The sequence below is a fragment of the Lepisma saccharinum genome, chromosome 8, assembly GCF_977018435.1.
Source record: "Lepisma saccharinum chromosome 8, izLepSacc3.1, whole genome shotgun sequence".
NCBI lineage: Eukaryota > Metazoa > Arthropoda > Insecta > Zygentoma > Lepismatidae > Lepisma > Lepisma saccharinum.
Genome location: NC_139236.1, coordinates 29592878 through 29616179, shown reverse-complemented (window position 1 = coordinate 29616179; position 23302 = coordinate 29592878). Strand labels below are relative to the sequence as shown.

General features: G+C 37.4%; 1 protein-coding gene across 3 annotated transcripts in view; it reads right to left on the bottom strand.

Moving 5' to 3' along the window:
- Positions 1–768: 768 nt before the first annotated feature.
- The window catches only part of RhoGAP15B (RhoGAP_ARAP and RA_ARAPs domain-containing protein RhoGAP15B), a 71231-nt gene continuing 48697 nt past the window's right edge, over positions 769–23302 (bottom strand). For all 3 annotated transcript variants that reach the window (XM_083126384.1, XM_083126382.1, XM_083126383.1), the window contains exons 10-13: positions 16071–16190; positions 13002–13084; positions 8471–8512; positions 769–2443 (exon numbers count right to left, since the gene is read on the bottom strand). In XM_083126384.1, coding sequence (XP_082982510.1) covers positions 2305–2443; positions 8471–8512; positions 13002–13084; positions 16071–16190 — 384 coding nt within the window. In that variant the 3' untranslated portion in view covers positions 769–2304. The remainder of the gene's footprint in view (positions 2444–8470; positions 8513–13001; positions 13085–16070; positions 16191–23302) is intronic.

Genomic DNA, 23302 nt, shown 5'->3' with positions numbered 1-23302 from the left:
AAGGTATTTAGACACGACACCTGCGAGTTATATTATGCAAATCACGAAAAATTGATTAATTATGCTGTAAATATTTGACAAGCAAAAATTGACTTAATTACACAGGAATAAACTTAATACTCTGATAACTAAATAAATGTGCTGTTAAAAGTGAAATGTTAATTGTGTGTAATAAGTGGTTTTTAAATCAATTTTAGGGTTTTATTCACCATTTTAACAGCAATATACCATTTTATATAATATTTTTGATCCCGAAATATGCCCAGTTTTTGTACTGATATCTTGGTCTTGTATTTACCATAAATATATGGCTCTAGTTATAATTAATTTTAAAACTGCAGCTTGGAATGTAGTGGTGTTATGTTATTAATTGAGGAATGTTTGGATTATAAATTATGTGCTGAATAGTGTATGCTTCAATTATGCTATCAAATTTCAGCTGCTAAAGAATGGGCTCATGGAATGAATTGTTAGACCCTTATATCTAGCAAACAAGAAATTTCTGCAATGTATGTACACATATACACTTTCACATCTGACGCGTTGGTACAATCTACGATGCAATAAAAGTAGGCAAATTATAAATTTCAATTATCATTCATTTGTATTTTTTAGCCAATGCTTTTTTAAGGAATGCAATTGTACTAATGCCACAGTTGGGGGGGGGGGGGCGAAACCTCATTTTTTAAAAAAAAAGTATTTTCAGGGGATTTCCCCCCTTTCCCCTCCATATATACGCCGCAGGTGCATAGATTATATATCGTCTGAATCTGTGATTCATTCTGCGTACAACGGTATATAGTTCATATCTCCAGGGAAAATAGTCTCTGAGCTAAAGTCATTTCAAGGTACCGCTGCATTTTGAAGCTTGAATCAGTAGCGTGCCGACCATTCCTTTTTGGGATGTACAACTCAAGTTACATTGGTCATATGATAATAATGCAAATATTTTTGTGTTCCTTACATGCCAGCGATAATTTCTATGTGCATTTTGAACTTTTCAAATCCTTTTTTTCGGGGGGGGCGGAGGGGGCGAAACCCCATTTTTTTTTAAAAAAAAGTATTTTCAGGGGATTTCCCCCCTTTCCCCCTCCATATATACGCCGAATTTGCATAAATTTCATATAGTCTGAATCTCTGGTTCATTCCGCGTACAACGGTATATCACTCATCTCTCTAGGGCAATTAGTCTCCGATCTACACTCATTTAATTGAAACTGCATTTTGCTCAAAATCGGCTCGGGACCGAGAGGCTTACTTGTGAAAATGGCCTTGGGACTCAAAAGGTTAAGTCAGTTTAAAAATTTATATTCAAATTAATAAAATAATTTGTATCTCCTTGAACTTGTTTTCCATTTTCATTTATACATCAAAAACATACTGTCAAATGCAGACGGTAGAACTTCAAATTCTATGCATGTGAATCGGTAAAGATAGTGCTAGTAAACAAGTAAAACTTCGCGTGTAGAAATAAATTTTGACAGAAAATTACTGTCACAAATCAATGCACAGAGTTGATTAGAATATTTTGTTCAAACAAACAATTTGCTTGAAAAATGATGCCTGCACACATCAGGCATTCCGCCATTCATCAAGTAGTAATTTCAAATATTAAAAAAAAATCCTTTGTACAAACAAAACAATTTAGTAAAAATAATCATAAAATATACACTTAAATAGTGTGCATAATTTAGTGGTAATAATTTGTATATGTGATTTAAGTTCATCGTATAATTCAAATTTAATTTATTCATTCAGTATGACAAGTCTTACTTACCCATTTAAATCAGCCATTAACAATACAGTAAAATGTGGAAGATTTTGCAACTATTCTATAAAATAAAACATTCCAATACAAAGACATAAATTCATTCATCAATGCTGGAATATTTTCTTCCTGGTGACAAAAAAATCCATAATAAAAAAACATAGTATAAGTGTGCAAAATAACAACCTACATATAAACATTCTATAAATATCACTAAAGTCCATTCTTTGATACAATTTTAACAAATACGTGTCATTATGCAAACTCTCGGAACTTTACTATGGCAGTACAACAACTTTCAAATTCATATTTTGGAACTGTTATCTATAAAGTGGAATATGTATGTATACATGTTATAAATACACACAAACATTCAACGAAGTAACGTACCAACATACTGGCCTTCTTCAATTTATGGCACTCTCCGCAGTTACTGCAACAGTTAACCTACATCCCTTGATAAGTTGTATTATATTTATAACTTTACTATAATTTGATTATCACCCACTTCTCTAGGATATGTTTATCAATTATGCTTATCCTAGGAGATTGACTGAATGTGGTGAAGTAAGACCTTGCGGATATTCACCAATAAGCATGGCTGCCATCCATCTCAGCTGCTCTTCCTTCGAGGTGCCGGCAAAAGTGCATCCAAAATAGGGGAACTCTTTTGACCTGAAATTTCACAAGTTTCCAAAATTGAAAACAGATACAAAAAGAAAGACACAACAGAGCTACTCTTGCGTAATTCACACACGGATTCTCATGAAAGAATCATTATACTGGATCAATAAATTCAAGTTGTGTGTTATAGTTGGATCGATAAAAGGATATTTTATATAATGTGAAGATAACACACTATGCCATATTTCTGATGCATATTCTTATTTTTAGCACAATATTTGAACTCTATCACATGGTCATCATCCTTGGATTAAAATAAGACATTGTAAGTTTTCTCAACATGTTAAAAGTTCATTTATAGTTCAATACCTAGAATTTCTTCTTTTGGGGTGAAGGAATAGGAATACATTACATAATTACTAAATGTAGTTCAGACCTGAATCCTTCCAAATTGTTGGTGTAGCTACAGTCACCTTACAAATAACATTAATAGGAAAGTTTCTTTATATGGCTAAACTTCTTTCTAATAAGCAAAAAATACAATGAAAGCTAATGTTAGTTACAAATGACACTCAGAAATAAGATTATAACCCAGTACAAGATAGTACATAAGGGTATTTGCAAGAGCCAGTAAACAATTCACCTTTAAGAAAACAGTTGCATTGGTCTGTTAAAAAAATACACATTAAAAATTTTAAATCAGAAAGGGAGGTTGAGTACCCCTTGCTGGATAGGTCTTCTAAGTTCGGAACAATTTGTAGGAAACATTTTTTTGATATGGGCCAATTCTGTTTAAAAGGGCAGCCAAGAACTGATTCCTTTGCATGTTTACATTTGTACAACTTTGTTTCGGATCTTCCATTTGGATGCAGTGGATCATTATACAAAATTTCTTGGAATTGGGATTTGATTTGAATTTTGTTATTTGGCATCACTTTTCTGGTACTTTTACTAATCATGAAATAAGGATGAGTAATGATGTGATGAAATTGATGAAGAATACCAAAGCCCAGGCTGGAATTTGAACCTTGGACTGCTGTGATAACCACTTCACAGTGCCGGACCTACAAGTCTTGAGCCTACACCCACCCAACTCAATTTTTTTAAATGGGAAGCGGGTTGTGTGATATATATAGTTCACTGTTTTCTCACACCTGGAAAATGATACATTTGTTACAATCATGCAGTCATATTTTTTTCCTGATTAAAGATAGGTTGAAGAAACCTTCTATCCTGCATTTCTCGAGAAATTGTAGGCCGATTGATTCTAGTCTGACTGCCACACAAGAAATCTGGTGTGGTTGATCTAAGGTTGGAATTTTTCAGACTTTGTCCAGCATAAAGTGGCTCTTAGGGCCCACCCAGCCTCAAATCAAATGGTATCGGGGTGTGGGGGGGGGGCAAAAGTGGCTGCAGCATGGTGCTGATCACATCACCTCCAAGATGGCCGACATCGAAAATATGTGGGGACATTCCCAAAATGTGCCTTCATGGCACTGTCCTATATGCACAGGGAATTTAACTTTTCTTTTACCTGTATATATTGTATTCGTTCCTGTCCCCTGAGTAACTAAGTTTGTTTCTTACACACGCATATACGTGCCCTCTACTATGTCAATGGCTGAGGGCCTCCTAAAGGCTTACTTGTCTCCAGGCCCCCTTCCACTGCGGGGTTTATCGGCTTGTAGATCTGGCACTGCCACTTCACCATGGAGGTCAGTTTGAAATTAGGAAATGTATACCAAAAACTAAACATGCTATGTCATGTAATATTTATCTCAGGCTCAATCCATATGAAGTCATACAACATGGTTGCTTGACCATTTTTAAAAAAGTTTATTTTTTGTGTGGTATATAGAAAAGGAAAGTTAAAAATGTACTTACGTATGTGAGTATAGGACATAGCGTTAGGAATGCCGTAGAAGTTAAAGAATGTATAGAAAATCTGGAAATTGATGACGAGGATACAATAAGTAGTTTTGATGTTGTTAACTTATACCCAAGTGTACCGAGGGGGCGGGCGGGAGATTGTTTACTAAGGTGGCTGTTAGAAAAAGGAATAGACATCCTAACTGCTTGGGAATATGTACGATGGTATAACCTTGTAACGGAATATAACTTTTTCTATGTCAATGACAGTATTTATAGACAAAAAGAAGGCTTGGCGATGGGAAACCCCATTTCGGGTATAGTAGCGAGCATTTTTATGCACTTCATTGAGAAGGCAGCTTTGGAAAAAACAGGAATGGGTATTAAATATTATGGGAGATACGTTGATGATATCTTGATTATAGGAAAGGGGGTAGCACTGAACAAGGTTTTTGAAGAATTAGAAAAACAAGACGAAAGAATAAACTTCACTAGGGAAAACTTAAGCGATGGAAAAATCAATTTCCTGGATCTTAGTATCTTGAAAGAAGGGAATAGGATTAGAACAGGGGTACATCATAAACCCCTATCGGGGAACTTATATATTAACAAGGAATCGGCGCACCCCGAAATAACAAAGAAAAACGTATTCCTCAACTTTTTTATTAGGGCCGGTAGACTATGCAATAATGAAAAAGAAAAAGACAACGAAATTCGGTGGATAAGAAAAACAGGATTAAAAAATGGATACACAAATAGAGAAATGGATAAGATAGCGGAGAGAGCACGGAAAATTATTAGGAAAGAAGGGGATCAAAAAGAAGGGGAAAAAATCGAAAATAGGAGGGTAAAGTACGTTGGCATCCCTTACCATCAATCCGTATCGGAAAAAATCGGAAAAATAACGAGAGATTTTGGAATCGTTTGCGGGATGAAAGCACCAAAGAATGTAGAAAAATACTTCACCGATTATAAGAAAGGAAAGACAACTAGGGAAATACCGGAAAAACAGAAGGGGGTTTATCGAATAGAATGCCAATGCGGGAAGGAGTACATAGGACAGACGGGCCGAAATATGGGTAAAAGATGGAGCGAGCATGAAAAGGACATAAGGGAAAAAGTTCCCAAAACGGGTCTCTCAGAACATATTTTGGAAAGTGGGCATAGAATCGCAAAAAAAGAGGTAATCAGAAAAGAGGGGAGGAAATTAGGAAGAAATGTGTATGAGACAGCGAGTATTTGTAGGGGGGGGAAGAGTAATCTTAATAGGGACGAAGGAAATTTGGAAGAAGGGTGGATCAATTTCCTCAAAAAATGGGATAAAGCCTGGAAGATTGAACCCAATATCGGTTTCCACGTCACTCCGGAAGTTATGCAAGCTGCAAGAGAGGAACGTGAATTCACGTTGGATTTGTGACGTAATAAGGGGAAACGAGAAAATTAAGGGGAGGGGAAATATTCGTTGAGAATTGACCTTCATGTGGATAGATAAGCACAGTTGGGTAGGAAAGGCCAAACCTGCAGGTTGCATTGTGATTTATGCAGGTTTTTTAGAATTTTAACTTTTTAAACTTTTTTACCTGTGAATAGGTCTACTGTACAAGTTTTATTAGGGAACGACTTGGTTTTTACGTACTTCTAATAGCAAAAACTTAATATTTTAAATGTACCCTAACCAACCCTTAACCACAATCCTCATATTACATTTTTGACGCAGTACTATGCCAAGTACTTAGTTTTTATACGAACCTGAGGAAAGAGATAGTCAATCTCTGAAACGTCGTTCTACAATAAGAGCACTATACTCACATACGTAAGTACATTTTTAACTTTCCTTTTCTATATTCTGGATTTGTGAGTAACACGCGACAAACCTATAAAATGCTATTTTTGTGTGGTGTGAGCCTCATATGTTAACAGTTCAGAAACACTGTTATTTTCTTTTTACTATCAGCGATTTGAAGATGGCGGGCATTCTTTTATCATGGCGCACGTCATTTTCTCCATTCGTAAGCATCAGCGGCAACTTTTTTATCTCAGCTCTGGTAAGTCCTACGACAATGAGAAAAGAAAAATCTGTGATGTTAACCACATTATAAACTACAATTATATTTCTGTGTAATTTTCTAAATATTATTCCTTCATAATAAATTTTAAGGTCAAAATTGTGTATTTTAATCGCTCAAAATGACATTTTCGGACATTTTTTTTGGGGGGGGGGAAGGCAGTTTGTTTGACACTTGGAATTTTTTTGTGCAAGTACCTGTGCACCAATAGAGTATGTCAAAATTGTTTGAAGCTTGAGACTTTAATATTTCTTTTTCTACAGGGTCATAAACATGTACTTTTTGTTAAAAAATTCCAAGTTCAGGGTTAAATATCTCTGGTGAACAGTTGTTTAAAAATCTGAAATTTGTACACAATACAGTACTCCATGATAAGTAACTTCAGTAAAAATTTTGAGTTTGAGATTTAATTGGTTTAAGAGATACAAAACTCGTGAAAAATTCAATATTTTGTATTAAATATGGTATGCCTAATCTACAATAAAGTATATATACGAGGGCTTGCTGGAAAGTAAAGCTTCCTATGTATTTTTTTCTTTGTTACCTTGTAAACGCATTTTGGATTTTGAGCAACCATACATTGCACTTATAAGACTTTTCCGCTTCTCCATTGAAGGTTTCAAACTTCTATCGCCAAGGGATGCTGAACTATTGCAAGGAAAATGGCAGCATGTAACCATGCAATGTCAGTGGAGTGCCTGAAGTAGCGTGCCGTGATCGAGTTTCTAACCACAGAAAATGTGCTACAAATTGACATTCATATGAGACTGAGGGCATTTTATGGGGATGAATGTATAGACATCAGTAGTGCGCGATCTTGGGCTGTTCATGCTTGTAAAGAAAACCCCCAGCTGAAGAAATCTCAGCTATGTGAGAGAATGGAGTGAAAGGCCGCAAACTGCAACTGATGGAGGTCATCGGAATGGTGTTGAGCTTGGGTTTTCTTTACAAGCATGAACAGCCCAAGATCGCACACTACTGATGTCTATACATTCATCCCCATAAAATGCCCTCAGTCTCATATGAATGTCAATTTGTAGCACATTTTCTGTGGTTAGAAACTCGATCACGGCACGCTACTTCAGGCACTCCAATGACATTGCATGGTTACATGCTGCCATTTTCCTTGCAATAGTTCAGTATCCCTTGGCGATAGAAGTTTGAAACCTTCAATGGAGAAGCGGAAAAGTCTTATAAGTGCAATGTATGGTTGCTCAAAATCCAAAATGCGTTTACAAGGTAACAAAGAAAAAAAAACATAGGAAGCTTTACTTTTCAGCACGCCCTCGTATATATACTTTATTGTAGATTAGGCATACCATATTTAATACAAAATATTGAATTTTTCACGAGTTTTGTATCTCTTAAACCAATTAAATCTCAAACTCAAAATTTTTACTGAAGTTACTTATCATGGAGTACTGTATTGTGTACAAATTTCAGATTTTTAAACAACTGTCCACCAGAGATATTTAACCCTGAACTTGGAATTTTTTAACAAAAAGTACATGTTTATGACCCTGTAGAAAAAGAAATATTAAAGTCTCAAGCTTCAAATAATTTTGACATACTCTATTGGTGCACAGGTACTTGCACAAAAAAATTCCAAGTGTCAAACAAACTGCCTTCCCCCCCCCCCCCCAAAAAATGTCCGAAAATGTCATTTTGAGCGATTAAAATACACAATTTTGACCTTAAAATTTATTATGAAGGAATAATATTTAGAAAATTACACAGAAATATAATTGTGGCTTATAATGTGGTTAACATCACAGATTTTGTCTCATTGTCGTAGGACTTACCAGAGCTGAGATAAAAAAGTTGCCGCTGATGCTTACGAATGGAGAAAATGACGCGCGCCATGATAAAAGAATGCCCGCCATCTTCAAATTACTGATAGTAAAAAGAAAATAACAGTGTTTCTGAACTGTTAACATATGAGGCTCACACCACACAAAAAATAAACTTTTTAAAAAATGGTCAAGCAACCATGTTGTATGACTTCATATGGATTGACCCCTCAGTGATTATAAATGTCTGGTTAAGTATTTATATCGACACTAGTGCTTGCTTTGGTTTGAAGTTCAACACTATAACAGATAACCATATGTATTATTTCTATCTTTGAAACTGAAACACTAACCTTTTTGCTGTTCCATTTTTATTGATGAATGTAATAGCCCAGCTAGAAGTAAAAAAGAAACAAGAAGTAAAAAAATCTCCCCAAGAGCCAACATCACATTAAAAAAAATAGTAAATAAATTTAAAAGACAAGCTCTCCTATCCATATATTTCATGATCTCTCGTCCTGCCATCTACCACATTTATTCATACTATGGGAATGAGAGACATGGTAATAAATAATTCAGGTACTTATGTTTTCCGTGAAGCTATTTTAAGTAATTTTCTATTAATTTAGCCAATGGCTACCGAAATTAATAGAAAATTACTGAAATAGCTTCGTGGAAACGTGAGTACCTGAATTACCACATTTACTTTCAAAACACTAAAATGCAAGTGATCCCATGAGTACTAATCTGCGATAAGTCCAAGATGCCATGCAAAGGAACATTTCTAAAAATATATGTATATACATACCAACAAATTACAGAGTACTGCCAAAAGACTAAAACCTTTCTTTTCTAATGTTAATTTAATTTCAACCATCGGTTTTCTACTAACTTTGGTTGAAAATTGTTTCTTTCCCACCTTGTTAAAACAGGGTGTCTACCAAAATAACAAATCCAAAATTCTTGATTTTCTCATGACCTGTCTTTTCTTTTTCTTGACCTTTTTTCCCCTTCTTCTTAGCATTTATTTAATCGCCCCCTACTTAGGCATAGTTGGAAATTAAGAAAGTACGTATTTTTATTGAATTAAAAACCTCTACCACAGGACTAGTTAAGATGAAAAATAAAAATAATATCTCCCCCCCTCTCTCTCTCCCCCTCCATCCATCCCTCCCTCCACCTCAGCTGTTCCTGCTGCATTGACGGCGTGGATATCAAAGAATGAGTGATGTGATGATGTAATGAATGAGGGCCGAAGAACCAAATATCACGTTCGAGCAGGGTTGAGGGAGAAATTCCTCTTGTCGCCAAATCACCTGGATTCTTTTTGCTGCACACATGGAACCAATACTCTGCAGGGAGAATGTCTTGTATTTTAGCGACTCTGTTGGCAATAAATGTATGCCAGTTAGAAGGAGAAGAGTTTATCCAACACAACACTATTGAAGAGTCAGTGAATGCAAGCATGTTCGTAATGTTCAAGTGAAGAGCTTCCTTTATTGTCTGCAGCAAACTTGTGAGTAACACTGCAGCACAGAGTTCCGAGTCTCGGGAGAGTCAATTTCTTCAGAGGCGCGACTCTCGTTTTGCTTGCTACAGATGCACTTAAACACTGTCGTCGCTGTATGTAGAACATAAATAGGCTGTGGCCGCATAGGCTCACTCGGAACTGTCACAAAAGCCTATGAGTTCGCACGTTAGGGGGTTTGAAGAAATGATTCGCCTAGGCACCTTAATATCCTGCACCTTATGTAATTCCGCCCGAAAACTTCGCCATGCATTTTCTAGTTCTGGTGGAAGTACATCATCCCAGTTAAATTTAGCTTGCCAAAGTGTTTGCATGAAGATATTTGCTTTGAAAGTTACTAGAGATATCCACCCGAGGGGGTCAAATATTTCCGCGATGTCTGATAACAATATGCGCTTGGTCAATTGCTCATGAGTTGCAGGTTGCATCACTGATACAACTCGCTGGATGCCATTCGATTCCAAGTGCTTTTATATGTTCATTTATGCTCACATCCAATGGAGATTTGGTTTTTTGCAAATGTACAGGGATTTCGTTCAATACTTCTGAATTGTTCGAGCACCATTTCCGTAATTCGAAACCACCTCTTTGTAGAAGTTCACTCATTTGCTTTTGTAACGTGATAGCTTGTGTTACTGTATCACTACCAGTACCTAGATTGTTCACGAAAAGTCTCTCAATGTAATCGCCACTGCTTCAGGGAAGTCTGCCTCTTCGTCGCGGGCCAGCTGTTGTACACACCTCGTGGCTAAGAAAGGAGCGCTAGCCGTACCAAACGTCAGTCTCTCTAATCTGAAGTCTCTTATCTCTTCACTCGGCAACTTTCTCCACACAATGCGATGATATTCTGCATCATCTGGGTGTATTTTCACCTGTCGGAACATTTTGGCAACGTCCGAGGTAAGGGCAATTTGATACATACGAAAACGTGGCAACAAAGGCATTATGTTGTCTTGTATCTTGGGACCTACAAGCAGCTTATCATTGAGGGACACTCCTGTTGTCGTCTTGGCACTGGCATCATATACACGATCCGTAAAGCCGTTAAGAGTTTAAAACTCATAAATAAATTTACAGTTTATCACCTATAACTTCTGTGGAACTGTCCTTCTTGATGACACTATGGTGTTGGAGGTAGCAACTGCTTGCTTGGGAAACAGGAAATTCTGAATCACGCTCATGTGACCCAAGTCTAAGTATTCCTGCATACACTCTGCGTACCTTTGTTTATGTTGTGGATTCTTGACGAGTTGTTTCTCCACTGGTTTGAGACGTTGCACAGCGTGAAGCTCCAAGAACACTGCCTTGTTCTCGGACGGGCAATCTTACAACATAACGACCATTGATGTTACGTTTTTGTGTTTTTCAAAAATGCTGTTCACAAATATTTTCATCTTCGTTGTAGTTTTACCGATGGCACAGCTTCTCTCTCTCCCAGAAGTGCTGTGGGGTTGTGTCCAATTCACTACATGACACTGTGTGTTTATTGCGTGGAACGTTGATTCTGCCCTTAAGAATACACCCAAGAGATGTGCTTATGGCAGTTGGTGTACCTACTGGACCTGCGATTTTCTCAGGTCTTAAAAGTAAGGGAACAATATCCACGCCAAATAAAATGTCTATTTTGCCTGGTTTGTTGAAAGACTGGTCGGCAAGATCAAGGTAATGTAGGTGTGTCCACTGGTGATCAAAAGTGAATTGTTGCTTGGGCAAATCATTGGTGATGATCTTCACAACGATGGCTTTGGTGGTGTACGTTTCGTCACCCGTGTTTGACCTAAACTGTAGGTCCACCATGGAACGAGAAGTACCGATACCGGTTGCTGAAATACCGGATATGGCAACACTGATGTTTTTCTTTCGAAGGCCTAATTGTTGACTACAGTGTTCCGTGACAAATGTACACTCCGAGCCCGTATCTAGGAGGGCATGAAAATGCTGTACGTTGTTGTGTCTATCCCTGACGCCCACGATGGCTGTACACAAGAGAACTTCCTGCAATGGAATGGCTTTCTTCTTGTTAGTGATGTGGGACGTTACTTGCTGCGTAGAACTGGGATATTCACTAGGAGAGAAGTGAAGGGACGTGTGGTGTTTTCTAAAGCACACCATACATGTGCGCGAAGTACACTTTCTGATGTTACAATTATATTTCAAACAGTTGTAGCACAGACCATTGTTTCTCACGAAATAGTATTGATGTTTCACAGACATTTGTCGATACACCTGACATGCAACTTGTGGTGTCCGTGGCACTTAACACACACAGTTTCAGCACCTGTGTGATACGAATTTACATTCTTCTTCACTGGACGATCACTGGCTTTGGGAGGGTGTTTGCTGGACCTTGGGAGACTGGAGGTCACTGTAGATGCTGCAGAAGCTCTGGCACGCACATCCAGGAACGAAGTCAGGTCCTCAAACTTGGGCACTTCTGCATCCTTCAGTGAAAGTTCCCACTGCTGCCGAGATTCTGCATCCAACTTGTCGGTGTGAAAGACCAATATTGCATCCCATGCCTCTATAGAAATGTCAAGAACCTTCAGTACATGCACACACTCAGAAGTGACATCAATGAGCTTGCATAAACCTGGGGCCGAGCTTGATGGCACACAAGGTTGATTCACCAAGAGTTTATTTGTGCTGTTCACAATTTCTCTAGTTTTGGTACCGCGACTCTAGCAGATTCCACGCCCCCTCGTAGTTTGAATCTGTTGTTGCGATGGACTGAATTAAAGTATTGCAGATTCTGAGCGCCACTGAGCTGTTTGTTGCTATGCACCGACGCCACGAATAAGTCCTGGAATCATAACCATTGGTGTATGTCTCCTCCGAACTTGGGCAATATTAATTTCGGTAACCGAACATCACTTTTTGCATCACTGTTCACTGCGACCGAGACAAGGGGAGAAACTGATTCCTCTAGTCTGTCATGCACCGCACTCAGTTCATCGTAGTACTCTGAGAACAATGTTTCCTCGCACTGTTCAGCGAGATTCACAAGTAATGCACTACAGTCTGGACTTAGTTGAAGGACATGCAAGTGAGAAGCAACACATGTAGTATCACTTTGGTTCATTGCGTTGCATTGATTACTGGGTTCACTTCCAACCGACACTATCCGTTTGTTGCTTCAGTCTCAAAGCTCCTTAAGAATAACCCATGTATTTTCTGATCACAAATATTTTTTAAAAAATTGAACTCTTCAGCCTTCAAATATTTAACATCTTATATTAAATGAGTTATTGGTAAATTGTTAAGACCTATATCAGTGTTACTAAGGTTTTATGGGTGAAATGTCACATGACCTTTTTCATAATGTATAGTACAAATATTGCAATAAATATGTTTCTTACCGTGACTGTGGATTGCGTTTCTCCTCAAAACCAATATACCAAACAATGTCTTCTATTTTCCACTCTCCTAACTTTATGGATCCCTGCAAATGCAAAGTACATTTCATTATAACACTTACTATTTCTGAATACATCTATACTATAAATGTGTGAAGGGGGGGAGGGGGTAAGGCAACTGAAGAATCAAAAATTTGGAATCATAAATCCTTATCTTTTCATATACTTTTCAGCAAAATCAACAAGTACAGCTGAAAGAAAATTACCTTTCATGATGGATGCGGTAAACACAGTTTAAGTATTACATACATGAAGTTTCGTATTTCCGCATTGCACAATTGGATAGTTTCTTTCAGAAACTACATCACACCGAACAACACAACACAGCAGATGGCACAATCCCCCAAACCACTACCCAGCAACGCCACCTGACGATGGAAAGCAGAAAGCACAGCAGATGGCACAAGCCAGGAAACACACACTCCAGTGCCACCTAATGGGAGAAAATGCAACTACCACTGCCCGGGAATGATCAAAGAAGTGACACGCTACCATCTCTGCTCCAGACGACGTACCCTTAGTGAATGAACGCAGTGAGACTTTGAAATTAATCAGGAAAAACTATCCAATTGTCCAATGCGAAAACATGAAACTTCACATACGAGTCAATCCATATAAAGTCAAACAACATGGTTGCTTGACCAATTTTAAAAAAGTTTATTTTTTGTGTGGTGTGAGCCTCATATGTTGACAGTTCAGAACCACTGTTATTTTATTTTTACTATCACCGATTTGAGGATGGCAGGTATTTCTTTATCATGGTTAAAGTTCATGGTTAAATATCTCTGGTGGGCAGTTGTTTAAAAATCTGAAATTTGTACAAAATACAGTACTCCATGATGAGTAGCTTTACTTTTCAGCATGCCCTCGTATATATACTTTATTGCAGAGCCATTTCATGATTGTAATGTTGTTGATTGACATTCCAAATTACAGTTTGCAGAATTTTAACACAAAATGTTAATAAGGAATGAAATTAGGCATACCACATTTAATGCAAAATATTGAATTTTTCACGAGTTTTGTATCTCTTAAACCAATTTAATCTCAAACTCAAAATTTTTACTGAAGTTACTCATCATGGAGTACTGTATTTTGTACAAATTTCAGATTTTTAAACAACTGCCCACCAGAGATATTTAATCCTGAACTTGGAATTTTTTAACAAAAAGTACATGTTTATGACCCTGTAGAAAAAAAAGGATTAAAGTCTCAAGCTTCAAATAATTTTGACATACTCTATTGGTACACAGGTACTTGCACAAAAAAAATTCAAGTGTCAAACAAACTGCCTTCTACCCCCAAAAAATGTCCGAAAATGTCATTTTGAGAGATTAAAATACACAATTTTGACCTTAAAATTTATTATGAAGGAATAATATTTAGAAAATTACACAGAAATATAATTGTAGCCTATAATGTGCTTAACATCACAGATTTTGTCTCATTGTCGTAGGACTTACCAGAGCTGAGATATAAAAGTTGCCACTGATGCTTACGAATGGAGAAAATAACGAACGCCATGATAAAGAAATGCCCGCCATCTTCAAATCGGCAGACAAGACATAAAGGTAATATTCAAAAGGGAATACTTTTGGCTGAGAATCAGAATGGAGAATGTTGAAAGTGGATTGTGAGAATCTGAAGGACATCGGTTACTTGTCAGATTTGGGTAAGTTGGAATTCTGTGAGCTTTCACAAAACATACAATGTGTGGGTGTTTGCATTCTCTTCTATCTTGCAGAAAGAGGGAAGGCATCTTTGGTCAGACTGGTCATGGGAGGAGAAATGGATCCATTACATAACATCAAACATAAAATGTCACAATTTTCTTTTCTGAAGGAAATTTGTCTATGCTAGTGACAGACCTCACTCCAGGTGGGATAATCCATTCTGAAGAAAACATTAATGGATAAAGTCCTTTGCCTGTGCAATGAATTGCAGGACAAATGTCAAGACCTTGTCTGTCGTGGAGGTTTTGTTTTCCACCAGGACAATGTGGCACCACCCATGGTAAGAATAGCATACGATAAGCTGTAACATACGATCAAGAGTTCCACAATAAATTTCATAACAACACACTATTCCATGTTTGCACTCAAGGGGTTGTTCACCATCTTATTAAACTAGTGACTCATGTTGCCTACGTTGTTATGGAGATGCAGTTATAGTAGGCACTTGTCTTTTACAAGTAAAGTTATGTATATATGTCTAGGTGTGTTCAGTTATTCTGAAAAATCGTAAGTCACAGTTTTACTTGAACAACCCTCGTACATGAGTTACCCATTGCAGCTTTACCATATCCAACTATCATTCATACTTTAGAATATTTGTAAGTTCACATATGGGATGATCAGAATATTAAAATAGCTGTTATTCAATCAAAAAATCCATTTTTCACACAATCTGTTGTGCAAAATAAGTATAAATTGAAAAATTTGTGTAATTTCCCATAGTATTCAGACTTGCAAAAATGTCACACAGCATTTTGAAGACTTCATGAGATACCCAAACCCCTGAAAAGTATTAACTAAACGCATGACCATGAAATTAGGCAGGTGGTAGAAGTTCATGCTGTAGCCACGTCGAAGAACAACCTGCTGTGATTAGAGGTTTAAGAGAATAAAATATCTCGTTGTAGAGTTGGTCTATGTAATCCATGCAATACAAACTGAAAGTGTTTGTTCGAAAGGTCAGAGATGACACAAAAGAGCCCCGGAGAGAGGTCGGCCTGATGCTCGAAGTAGACAATGCAGCTCGGTTGATGTTGCCACACAGTACAACCTTCTGTCCCACTCTCGCTCTGCTTTTCCCATAAGTGACACCCACACAATTCTGCCCAACCGGTTATTTTCATGGCCGTGCATTTGGCGTTCATTAAATTTGAACTGATATCAATGTCACTGATATTGGGTAATACCGATACATCAGTATCAATATTGGCTCAAATTTTATTGAAAGATTAAGATCTATCACAGCCAACTTGAAAAGATGATGAATAAAGCAACTTACTCTATTATCCTTGTAGTAGCATAACTTAGCTTGACTGAATTCAAATAAGTATTTCCTAAAGGATTTTGTTTTTTGATCAGCAAACCTCAACTCTCCAGATGCAGACAATGGAGGCTTTGCCTGAAAAATACAAATAGAAAACAATAAAAAATAATATTAACTGCTGTTTGTATACAATCTAATGCATTTGGCTGGTGATCATAGTTATTTTTTCTATTCAAAACAAATGCTAAATGTACATTGTACATTTAAACAAAATAAGCATACTTATATTGCAACTCCGAGACATAGTCACAGAAAATAAAAGAAATAAAAAATAACAAAAATGCATTGTTTTACTTAAAAGCTACAGTAGAATATGCAGGTTATATTAGAACTTACAAAAAATACATTTGCCACTAAAAAAGTTTTATAACTGTTTGTTTTTTTGATGTTTTTTTCACTACCACGAGTACTACAAATAACAAATATTCTGGTATATGTATATCACAATGCACACCGGAGCTGCTTTTGCATAAAACGTCCGAGCAGCCACACTGTTCGCGAGCTCTCGCCTGACTGGCGCAACGTTCTTACTGGCGTGCATATAAAGAAAACAAATGCATGTTGCTATGCGCGCAAAAGCGCTGTGTTCTTGATGTGACATTTCAAAGTTAAAATAACACATGGTTATCATACATTCTCCCCCTCTTGGTCGTACAATAGACCAAAATAATATACTGTACTTCTCTGTGACGTGATTACACTTAATCACCTTATAACTGCAAATTGTTATAATGACACTAAACTGCACTAAACACTAAACTATGGTTTATAATCATCTTTGATGGGAAGTGGTACAATCTTGACGATTGGTCTTCTGTATACACCTCCTTTAGTCTTGACGTCGACGACGCGAACAAGTCCATCCTTACCAGGATATACTGCTTCAATGATGCCGAGATTCCAAACAAGGGGAGGAAGTCTTTCATCCTTCAGTATCACAAAAGTACCTGCATGAATCTTCTGCTGACGAGTCCTCTTGGATCTCTGTTGTAGTCCATGTAAATATTCTTTCGACCAACGTTGCCACAATTGTTGGTGAAACTGCTGAATTCTCTGCCATCTTGTCAGTCTGTTGACTGGTAATTTGGAGATGTCTGGCTCGGGTAACGAGGATAAAGGATGACCTATGAGGAAGTGACCAGGTGTAAGTGGGGTTGAATCTGTTGGATCTTGTGAGATTACAGAAATGGGTCTTGAATTTAAACACGCTTCTACCTGACACAATAATGTTGTCAATTCTTCAAATGTTATCGATGACTTGCCTATTATTCTTACCAAATGATGTTTCATCGATTTAACTGCTGCCTCAGCGATGTGGTGATCCAGGTGGCACGAAGTGCCATTGTAGACCTTCTAGTAATAAGTAGTCCTGTAATTTCTTATTAAATGCTTCTGATTGAAATAGTCATAAAAGTTCTTGTAACTCTTTGTTCGCGCCAACAAAGTTGGTTCCATTGTCACTGTATATATTACTACTCTTTCCTCTTCATGATGTGAAACGTCTAAGTGTAGCAATAAAAGCCTCGGAGGTGAAATTGCTGACTGCTTCTAAATGTATCGCTCTTGTTGATAAACAAATGAATACGGCGACATAGCATTTGGTAACTGTTTTGCTTCTTACGGTTCCTGTTTTGACATGTATTGGACCAGCGTAATCTACAGCCACATTGGTAAATGGTCTTGATGTTTGAACGCGAGCTGCAGGTAATTGTCCCATCAATTGCGACGAAGTTGTGCTTTTTAGCTTAAAACATATTATGCATTTATGTAGTATTTTCTTAACTACCTGTTTGCCACGTGGAATCCAATATTTGTCTCTTAAAGAACTTACTAATAGCTGTGGTCCTGCATGTAGAAGTATTTTGTGCTCTGCTTCGACAATCAATTTTGTAAGGTTACTTTTTGGTGGTAATATCATCTGATGCTTGCTGTCAAATGATGATAATTGACTGTTATCCAGACGTCCTCCAACTCTTAGCATCTGATCTTTGTCTAAGAATGGATACAATGTTTTCAAATAACTTTTATTTGAAATTTCGTGGTTCGAGTTAAGTTCTTCAATTTCCTTTGAATAGAACGCTTGTTGTGCATTTTTTATACATGTGTGTAATGCACGTTGCACTTCATTGTGTTTGAGATGACCAATCAGTCTCTCATGAGAGTTCTTGAGATTGTAAATAAACCGTTGACAATATGCCACGACTCTTATTAATTTAGACAATTTTGAAAATTTGTCAATGATGTGAGTCTCTTTGCTCTGTATGAACAATGATAATGTTGATATTCGTCTCATTTCTGGCACTTCAGTTTCGAGTTTTATTGATGAATGAGGCCACAAAGCTGAATTCTCTTTCAACCATTGGGGTCCTTGCCACCATAATGGACACTGTTTCATGATGCTTGCATCAATACCTCTTGATATTAAATCAGCTGGATTATCGTTTGAAGGTACATGTCTCCAATTACTGATTTCTGTTAAATCCTGAATTCTAGAAACTCTGTTTCCTACGAATGTTTTCCATTTTGCTGGTGATGCTGATATCCAGGACAGAACAATTTGAGAATTTGTCCATAAATGTGTGCTTTCAATTTGCAAATGCAATGCTGGCATTGCCTTATGCACGAGTTCTGCTAAAAATAATGCTGCACAAAGTTCTAGTCTAGGTAATGTTATTTTCTTTATTGGAGCTACGCGTGACTTTGAACAAAGAAGTTTGACTGAAACTTGACCTTGCTGATTGCTGGAACGAATATATAAGCATGCGCCATATGCCTTTTCACTTGCATCTGAAAATCCATGCAATTGTATTTGTGTCACGTTACCTTCTTGAAGTACAAATCTTTTGACGTTTATTTCATTGATGAGTGGAAGTTGCACTTGCAGTTTCTGCCATTCGGTAATTAATTCTGGTGACAGCTGTTGATCCCATTCAACTTCTTTCTGCCAAAGACGTTGAAGAAACATTTTGTATTTGATGACTATTGGACTAACAAGCCCTAATGGATCGAAAATGGATGAAATTACGCCTGTTATTTGACGCTTAGTGGAAATGCTATCAGTAATAGAACTAGATGTAAATTTACTGCTAACGATGAATTTGTCATCTACAGGATTCCAAGAGATTCCTAGTGTGTTTACTCCTTTTTGCGAATGTAATTGTACTGGAAAGTTATCTTCTCTGTATTCTGGTGGAATTGATTTCAATAACTCAGTGTTATTACAACACCATTTGCGTAATACAAATCCTCCTTTAGCCAGTAACTCGATGAGTTCGGCTTGCAATTGTGCCGCTTGTTGTACGTTTTGAGATCCACTAGCTAAATTGTCAACATAAAAGCTCTCTGCTAAAATGTTCGTTGCTTGAGGATAGTTACAACTTTCTTCTTGTGCTAGCTGCTGCATGCAGCGTGTTGCTAAAAATGATGCTGGTGCTGTCCCATACGTAAGTGTCTGTAATTCAAATATTTTGATTTCTTCACTTGGCGTGTCTCTCCATAAGATTCTCTGCAACGGAGTATCATCTTGATGTACTTGTATCATTCAATACATTTTTTCGATGTCTGCCGTGAAAGCGATTGGATGTGTTCTAAATCTTAAGACTATGGACATCAAATCTGGTTGAATGGTTGGTCCAATCATGAGAATATCATTCAATGATTTTCCGTTGTCTGTCTTGGCTGACGCGTTGAATACAACACGTACCCTTGTTGTAGAATTGCTAGGTTACTACAGCGTGATGAGGCATGTAATACGTGACTCCTTCTGAGGTGTGACGTTCCTCTTCAACTTGTTTCATGTGTCCAAGTTCTTCATATTCATGAATAAATTTTACGTAATCTTGACGTAATTCTGGTTCACGTTGCAATTTCGTTTCAAGTTGATGAAACCTGATTGAAGCTAGGTTGTATGATTGTCCTAATGTTTCTTTAGCCTCCTTGAATGGCAAATGTACCGTGAAACGCCCTGTATGGTCACGAGTGGTGTGGTTTACAAAGTGCTGTTCGCATGCCATTTCTTCTCTTGTCGTCACCGATGTTCCTAATTCTTCAAGCTCCCAAAAAGCTCTTATCTGCCTATTTAGATTGTCATCTGTCATTGTGAAACATGAAGTAATCGATGTGCTGGAGATACATTGTTGTGGGATGCGTCCTGATAAAATGAAGCCCAATTGCGTGTCTTTAAGTACTGGAAAGTTCTTTGGGTGAGTCATACGTTCTGGCTTCAATATTTGAAAGAAAACATCTGCACCTAATAATAACTGTATTTTGCATGGAATAGCAAATGTAGGATCTGCCAATGCGATATTTTTTGTAGGTAAATTGGCCGTGATGGTTGGCAACACTGCACATTCTATGGTTGTAGAAAAATCGTTCATTGTGGATTGCAAACATACTTCAACACTTGATCTGGTTTCTGATGTGACACCATTTATTCCTCTTATTGGAACGACCCTTCTTTGTTTCGCGAGTCCTAGTTGTTGAACCATATCTGAGGTTACGAAATTTGATTGAGAGGCACTGTCTAATAACCCTCTACATTTTATCCATCTTCCTGTTCGATCTTTCAGCTTTACTAACACAGTTGCTAGCAAAACTTGTGACTGAGGTTTACCCTTTATTGTGCAATACGAAGCATGCGGTGAAGAAAATTCATTCTGATTGTACTGAGTTGTGTTAGAAGGCTCTGAGTTATCAGAACGAGTATCTGATTGTTGTGATCTTCTTGACGCTTCTCTTGCGCGATCTACGTGCAATAAGGTGTTGTGGTTCTTTCGGCATTTTCTACATGAGCTTGAAAAATGTCCTGTCTTTAAACAATTAGTACAGATATTGTTGTCTCGCAAACATTGACATTTCTGCACTTGATTTGCATTAATGAAGTCTTTACATTTGTAAATAGCATGTGACAGTTAACAAAATGGACACGTTGGAGACGATGTACTGACGTATGCTCTTGTGAATTTGTCTTGCTTTGCATTAACATACGATTTTTTGCCTGCTTGGTTGTTATCAGAAGTTGAATTGACCGTATTTTTGATGGTTTCCAACGCTTGGCATCTTTTTTCTAAAACTGACAAAAAGTCCTTCAAAGTGGGAAACGAAGATTCTGTGCATTGTAATTCCCATGCCTTTCTAGTTGTAACGTCTACTTGTGAAACGAAATGTTGCATAAGAATCATGTCTTTTAACGACACGTCTGTTTGTATCGCCCGAAGTGCATTTAGATTACTCGTCGCTGTATTGACAAATTCCCTGAGTTCTGTTGCATTTTCTTTATGTACGGGTTTAATGTGAAGGATTTCATCAATATACGAAGCTGCAATCAACCTTTTGTTCGAATATCTTTCTAATAATAGCTCCCATGCAACCTTGTAATTTGCTTCGCTGATCTGAAGATTTTCAATGAGACGCAACGCTTCCCCCTCGAGCGAAGTGCGCAGATACTGAAACTTCTGTATTTGCGGAATGTCTTTGTTGTCGTGAATGAGCGAACGAAACGTGTCTTCATACGCCAGCCAATGCTTATAATCTCCCTCGAATGTAGGTAAATGCACGGTTGGAAGTTTCAAGAATGAACTCGAAGCAGACGTTACATTGTTTTGCAGCTTTGCTGTGTTATCGAGTTCGTGATCTTTAATGATTGTTCTCATTGTTGACTTAAGCGAAAAATACAGCTGTTCTATTTCCGCCCATACCTCTTCCTGACAAGAATCAGTAGACAAGAAGTCTATCTCTTGCTGCACGTCTTGAATCTTATTCCATATTGTTTCTAAGTGCTGTAAACGGGTGCATATTTCTTCTACGTTACCATGTTCAATGTCAAAGGCACGTATAAATGTTTGCATTCTTGTCATCTGTCCCTTTTGAGTTCCTCTTTGCTTTACTAACGTTTGTAATTCTTCCATTGTTGTGCGTGTTTATTACGGGATACAAGGAAAACAAGGAATTGAAATTGACGTAAAAAGAGCCAGACATAAACAATGAGCATGCAACTGACCTGCTTGTTGCCAAGTCGCTGAAGTGTTTTCTGCGGCGCTCTACGATGCTGTGTGAAGCGATGCTTTCCGGGTGTCGCTGGTGGTCGATGCGGCAACGCTGCTGGATGAAACTGCGTAATCGCTGAAGCCACTGAAGTCTGCTGAATGATCGTTGCACAATCAACTTGTACGTACGCGTGATAATGTTTGTGCACTGATTCGTATCACTATCCGGCCCGGAGGACCATATCTTTGTGTTTTTGATGTTTTATTCACTACCACGAGTACTACAAATAACAAATATTCTGGTATATGTATATCGCAATGCACACCGGAGCTGCTTTTGCATAAAACGTCCGAGCAGCCACACTGTTTGTGAGCTCTCGCCTGACTAGCGCAACGTTCTTACTGGCATGCGTATAAAGAAAACAAATGCATGTTGCTATGCACGCAAAAGCACTGTGTTCTTGATGTGACATTTCAAAGTTAAAATAACACATGATTATCATACAATAACGTTAAAAACAAATTGACATTTCTTGCAATTTTCATTTACTAATGAATGCATGATTATTATGGAAATCATACACAACTAGTAACAAAGGTGTCAGTAATATTTTGAAATAGTTTTAATAACATCTAAGGCGGAAACTCACCAGGATGACCTCTCTAGGACCATGATAAAATTCAAGTATAATTCCCAATTTTCAAGGTGAACTTTCTAAAAATTCAACGGTACAAGCAGATGTTTTCTCTAATTCAACCTTATGTATTACCACCTCTCACCACCCACACAAATATGCATACAAATATATTAACAATATAAAGGGTCTGTAGAATTCCAATGTATCCAAAAATTCTAATTCAATTCAATTAAACAGTATGTATATTTAAAACATTTAATTTAAGGTGCGGAGCTTAGATTTGCCATTTCTCATACTCCGACTCGAAACACATCTACAAACACAAGTCACAAATATAACAGTATATATTCTAATCTTCGAAATATTGTTAATTGTACAAGAATTTGGAACTCAAATTTACCTAATAAACTTCAAGGTATCTTATCTTGCAATAATCTTACGTCTGTCAGATAGATTGTTCTGCAAAGGACACTAGCAAAGTAAACGGGCTGAGAAAATTCTGTTATATTTTCCACACAGCTTTCTTTTCCTTCCTCGATAAAAATAAAAGCTAAACTGTTGAATA